Genomic DNA, 6,199 nt, shown 5'->3' on the forward strand with positions numbered 1-6,199 from the left:
TGAATGAGGAATAAAGCGTGGTATAATACCCTAAATGATGAATGATAAATGAGGAATGATGATGACTACGAGGCATGAGCTACCAATGTTTATGTTTTAATGTTTTTAATGCTTTTACATGAATCCACCCCCTTATGCTAAATGAAGATGTTGTTATAAATGTTTAAAGGTAAAATGACAAAGGTTTTCAAATATTGTACATGGATTTGCTTACCGAGTTGACGGCTCACCCCTCGTCTCCAATATTTTGTAGATTGATTAGAGATGTGGCTTGGGTTCTTAGATGAAGAATTTTTCTTAGTGGATCTTTGGAGTTGTTTTAAAGATTAAATTTGGCTAGACTTTTTATTTTGGATTAGAGATTTTTTTTTGAAGACTTTATTTCAGATGATTTATGTAAGGATTCAAGTGGAATATGAATAATGGTTGTCTATCTTGAGATTTATTAATAAGAATAAATGATATGAGATTTCATTTTAATTTTACCCTTGTGTTTTCATGGATAAATTTTTTGAGTGTTACAAATCACTTTGATTCAAGGAGAAATCAGTATTTATACTCATTTACATATGGACGCAATTTCAGATAATGGGAAAAAGAGACCCAAGCTTCAAAGTTTTATTCTCAATACGTTTATGCTGCATGCACGTGTTCTAGAATTTCTGATAAGAGTAAAATTCATTATGTTCTCTAATTAAGTGTTAATTTGTCTTTATTAATACATTCCCTTGTCTCGCCAACATTAATTGGCTGAAAAAGTGAAAAACAAAAAGTTATTTCCACGTTCAAAGCACATTAAAGGTAATTAGAATATCCCACTTGAGATTTGCTCCAGTGGTGACTATTCTCATAACCACTACTCTCAAAGTTAAGTAGAATTAAGAGAGCAATGGTTTGAGTTTTCGTAAGCTTAATCTCCTTTAATTAAGTAAAAAATTGTGTGGAGTTAATTTGTAAGTCTTTCTCACTTGCGGTGGTTCGAGTCTTCATAAGTTCAGCCTCTCAATTAAGCAAAAAATTGTGTGGAGTTAATTTGTAAGTTTTTTTCTCTTGCAAAATGCGAAGGTTATATGTCTGTACATGTACTTCATAAAATTAATATAATAATGTAAGTTTCAGTTATATCATTATACTGTAATACAGTAATATGATGTGTAATTAGTATAAAAAAGAATAATTACAATATGACACACAAATTCATTAGTTGCACGAGGCTTCATGGCCTGTACTTCTTCTCTGCCAGGGGCCGAGGTACAATAGAACATAATGACAAAGCCTGCACTCCGTTATTTATAGCGTCTCATTTTTACAACTTGTAAATCTATATATACCCAAGTAATAATTAGGAAGAAGAAAATTTCTTTACATTTTAAAAGGGTGAGATTTCTCAACTCTCATTCCGTGATGCTTTCTGAGTTTGCACTGGGATTGACATGAAAGCTCCATGGAAGCCGTATGGTACTCTGTGTGACAGTGTAATTTTGGCAACTGGCTCATCTGTAAACTTCTTTGTATCAATTATATAAACCTGTAATGAATAAGAAAGAACATTCAGGCTCCATCATTTGGTATTTTTGGTTTTGAGGCTTTTATGCTACAACTACTGTAGAACAGAAGCAAATGAGTATTTAGTAAACATCACTGGTTGTCGAGTAAAAATTATTTGTTAACATTGGAAACAACCCAGCTATTGGCTTTGAAAGCTAAGCTGCAAAGGAAAGCTAAAACAAATGCAACCTTAAATACCCATCTCCATTATTATTATTAAAAGTGTTTTCATCAGCAGAGGATGACTCACCTGAGATATGTTGGTATCTTCATTGTGAAGAAAAGTGATGATCCAACCGTCATCTTCTTCAACTCCTCTTCCTTTAGGGACAAAGGCACCTCCTGTGCAAAAAATGTTCTCCTCGAACTTGTGATATTCCACCTTTATCAGCTCTTCAGATTCAGTATTATCAGGCTCTTCAAAGGATAACTTGGCTAGACCTCCATATTTTGGCATGCCTAAAACAATCAAATTCAGAACCACATTACTACTACAGAGAAATAGCCATTTATACCTTATAAGATGAAAGTTTTGAGTGACATCTAGATAGATTCATTCTGTAATTACCTGATGCAGAACTTGCAATGGAATCAACAATCTGTGTGTAGCCATATTTATTTTTGATACCGGTATAGCCTCCATTTATCATAGGAAAATCCATAGAGACTTTAGTTCCAGAGAGATTTGTTTCCTTAACATCTCCATTTTGCATATTTAATCTCCATTCATATACACGAGAGAATAATGGTACGTCGTCAGGGCTTGTATCGACACTTTCATCGGCTAACTCTGCATGCCTAAATTTTTTCGAAAACCACTCAAATTTATTTAAACCCAGATCAGGTCCTGGAATGATTGATTCAAGAGCTCTACATCCCCACACAATGACCTGTTCACTAATATTAGGAATTCTAGAATATATATCAATAATTTGATAGTGAAAGTTCAGCAAAAATTTAAGAAACTATTGTTACAAGCTATACCTCATCACCATCCTCAAAACAGTTGATAATGTGAAACGTACAATTTGGTTCCACATCAAACCACTTGACTGAATCTGCATCACCATACCGAGGCATTATGCCAATCTTAGCATATCCTTCGTGTTCGTACTTTATTAATCTGCATAGTATATGTAGTTTCTCAAGTAAATTTGAAAACCGATTTTGAGAATATTCATGAAACCATCGAGATCAAAAGCTGTCTACACTCGAAGTTAAAGGATGTGCACTCACGGGCCTCCAAATGCAAGTCTGGTTAAGTCTATAGACAGTGGATAATCCAGGAAAACATTATATCTGCTTACAGAAAATCCATGATAGTTTTAATCAGAATTTTGATTCTGAATTACATTTGTAGATATTTACAAGTTAAAATAAGGAGAAAAGATCACTAAATACCTCTGTGTAATGCCGATTTCATGGCAAAGGGAGCACCTACTGAGTTTGAGGTCCACTTTGTGAACTAATTTATCTCCATCAGCTGAAAGCATATACATTAGAATGTTGCATGACTTACAAGATTATGTGCAAATCTTGATCCAAAGTTGTTCATGAAATGAGCAGCTTACCAGATATTACTCCTATTTCAACAAAAGGTTTAGTTGCGTCCACCCCCATTATAACCAGTTCCCCAGTACCCGAAGCTTTCTGTTGAAAGCTAAATTGAAATTAGTGAATTATATAAAACTACAGTAATTAAAACAGAAATGGATAGTAGCTTGTCTGCTGAGATATGAAAAATAACCTTTGGATGACTGGTAAAAGGTCGATTCCAAGCTCCGTTGACATCCCAATTACCTAAGGTTTCTAGTGTGAAGATGTCAATCTCTTGTGGCATGTGATTTTCTGCAACTGAGTAAAACTTTCCCGCATGCTCAAAAATATTGGTATTGCTTATGTATTTGTTTATCTTGCCAAATCTCAGCTGAAGAAATGAAAATAAGAAGAAATACTCAGGTGTTGGGTTATCGTACAAGTTCTAAGGCTTAATTACTACAAAATTTCCTGCCTTTGAGTCTTAAACAGCCCATATCTGAATTTTCAAAGGTATCCAGTTCCTAGCCTTATAATTCTTAATATTTTTGGTCAGAATAATTGCAACGTCTTTTCTTTTGCTCTTGGCTTTTAGAAAAAAATTTGGCTATGAGCTAACTGATTTTGGAATGCCCACCAAATTTAGCAAGTAAGCTGACAGAATGGCCAGCGAATCGCCTTCGATTGCAGGAAGAAAAGAAGACCTGTTTCTTTGTTTTTCTTGCTTGAATGTTTCCGACTCAACATGTCTGTTCATGTAAACAACATTCCAGCTCCCATCAGTTTCTTTTTTAAAATACAAAGCATGAAGCATTCCTTCTCCTTCAACCCAAATGTGATTTGAACTCCCAAACATTGACTTCGTTGACTTCAGTCCTCCGAAAAGAGGATTTGGTCCTGCAGTCACGTTAACATCTACCAGTTAGACCCAGATTCTTTACATAAGTGGACAAACTTGGCATGGTTCTCTAAACAATCAGTTTGTTTCTTGGGAAAAAGTCGTCGTCATCAATTGCTTTGCGTCAGAAAAAGGAACAAGTATAAAATAATCGAAGAGTCGCTGGTCTTTTGGACCTTGCAAAGAATGTTACTCAGTTTAATTTTTTGGATTGTTATGAGAAGAATCCCGCTGATGAAAAGCCAATATGATTCCCCCTGTTGTATTTACACGGGGTGGTTGACTTCTAATGATAAAATTTAACTTAATTTTCTATTCAACGCATGGTTTAAGTCAGTTTGTTGAATATGACAATGATTCTAACCTAAAGATATCATTGAAAATAATCCACCTGAGGATGTTGAGCCGACTGACTATTTTTGTTTTTTGTTTTAAGACTTTGCCAGAAAATGAAATCTGACAATGGTCAATTTGCATCCATGAGACTTTTCTTTGGTTGGTCCTAATCTGTATGTTAATGTATTCAACTTTTATGTCTTGAAGCCTTGAATTAGACAATAATCATACGGACATCTTAACCTATGTCTTGTTCACTGTCTCTTGGAAGTAACCCCCATTACATTGTAAGCCTCTCAATTTTTGTTCTCATCTATTGCCTTTTTGCCTTGCCGGATTAGCAGTGACTAAAGAAGGTTTCAACTTGAAGGCATAAATCACGATCATATAAAAAAGAGAACTCTTCATATCTTTTTCTTTCATAATCACATAGATGATAAATCAATATAAAACAATAAGATTGAAGTACCAACCATTTCTTATATAAACACCTTCTGGAAAATCTTCAGGAATTTCTCCGTCAATGTTGGTGACAAGCACAGCTTCTCTCAATGCATCAACTGGAGCAAAATTTCTCTGTGAAAATGCTCAAAGAACAATTAATAAATAACTCAACTCTTTATACCATACATGCATGTACACAGGCTTGGTGGGAAGAGTGCCCATCAATGGTACCTGAGATGGGAGCAGAGGCTGATCAACAAATTCAAACATCTGATCAACAAACACATCAAGCAACTTCACAAACGAGTTCTTTATGGTTTTGGGAACTGATATCCTCAAGGAAAGTTGCTGCAACTCTCCCAGCAATGGCTACTCATAGTGAGGGATCCGTGTTAAACGGCAGTACAACTTTAAGCAGTAAGTTGTCTAAAGAGAGAGAGATATGAAAACTTACCTTGAAAGCAGAGGAGAGTCTGCTCTTGAAATGATCAAAGTTGTGTGAGATGGAAGGTTTCTGAAGACTGCAATTAACTTGCAGCTTCAAATATGAAGATTGCATCTCTCTTTTCAAATAATAATGGCAAATTTTCAAATGCTATATATGCATACAAAGTAGATTGAGGCTAAGTGCTTGTACCAGTATGTATCTTTATCTCAGTTTCAGGGTTGCTTATGGCTACACTAGGTCTGTGAGACCAAAAATGGAAAAAGAAAGAGCTAAGGTTAATATTTATTGCCCACTTAAGCGTGGACTGATGCCAGCAAAGAGATGATAAAAATTTCGGATGATGTTAAGAAGATTTATGGCAAACAACTGGACAGAAGATCTAATGAGAGTGAAGATTTGTTGTACTAAAAAAGGCATCTTTTTATGCTGTCGCTGGAGAAATGCTATGGGTTACTGAAACCTGATTTGGCTTTGTTAATATGTGCCTTTATTTAATTACTTGAACTGAGAAATTGAAATGGACTTTATTCTCATTTATGATTTTAATTTATTTAAGAATTTGAATAAAATGTATTCCTCTTTTTTATTTTAATAATTAAATACTATTAATTATTTTTATTTTAGATTCCGATTCTATCCCATACGTAAACACGCCATGAAAGTATTGAAAGCTTTCGAATATTGATTTGATGATCAAAATTGCACACTTGCAGACCAAGTAGACCTCCAGAAACAAAAAAAAAAAAAAAAAAGCAGCCTCGACGGTTAGCAACGTCAAGTAGTGTTGACTTTAAAATGCGGAAAGGCTGTTTTAATAATTCAACATTATATACACCTAATGTGGACTTCGAATGAGCTAAAATGAAATAAAATATTTATTTAAACTGTAAGAATCAAAATCAGGCTGAAATGAGAATCAGAATAAAATATTTACTTAAATTGTAAGAATCAGAATGCAATATGTGTTTTTATTTTTTCCTTGAAATTGG

The 6,199-nt window shown here is 34.3% G+C and overlaps 1 protein-coding gene across 1 annotated transcript; it reads right to left on the reverse strand.

The window, feature by feature from the left end:
* Positions 1-1,196: 1,196 nt before the first annotated feature.
* On the reverse strand, positions 1,197-5,321 carry LOC102612868 (carotenoid 9,10(9',10')-cleavage dioxygenase 1-like). Its single transcript, XM_052438288.1, has 12 exons — positions 5,217-5,321; positions 4,994-5,131; positions 4,792-4,894; positions 3,722-3,981; positions 3,296-3,475; positions 3,120-3,198; positions 2,950-3,031; positions 2,785-2,847; positions 2,533-2,671; positions 2,117-2,438; positions 1,799-2,007; positions 1,197-1,528 (listed from the first exon to the last, which is right to left on the reverse strand). Exons 1-12 carry the CDS (start codon positions 5,319-5,321, stop codon positions 1,388-1,390), a joined length of 1,821 nt encoding a protein of 606 aa, XP_052294248.1. The 3' UTR covers positions 1,197-1,387.
* Positions 5,322-6,199: the final 878 nt, after the last annotated feature.

Source organism: Citrus sinensis, chromosome 1 (assembly GCF_022201045.2).
Source record: "Citrus sinensis cultivar Valencia sweet orange chromosome 1, DVS_A1.0, whole genome shotgun sequence".
Lineage (NCBI taxonomy): Eukaryota > Viridiplantae > Streptophyta > Magnoliopsida > Sapindales > Rutaceae > Citrus > Citrus sinensis.

Coding starts and splice junctions, on each gene's coding strand:
- LOC102612868 (XM_052438288.1), bottom strand. CDS start 5,321: ATGCAATCTTCATATTTGAAGCTGCAAGTTAATTGCAGTCTTCAGAAA. Junction 2,672..2,784: donor AGACTTGCATTTGGAGGCCC/GTGAGTGCACAT, acceptor TATACTATGCAG/ATTAATAAAGTACGAACACG. Junction 2,008..2,116: donor CATTGCAAGTTCTGCATCAG/GTAATTACAGAA, acceptor TGATTGTTTTAG/GCATGCCAAAATATGGAGGT.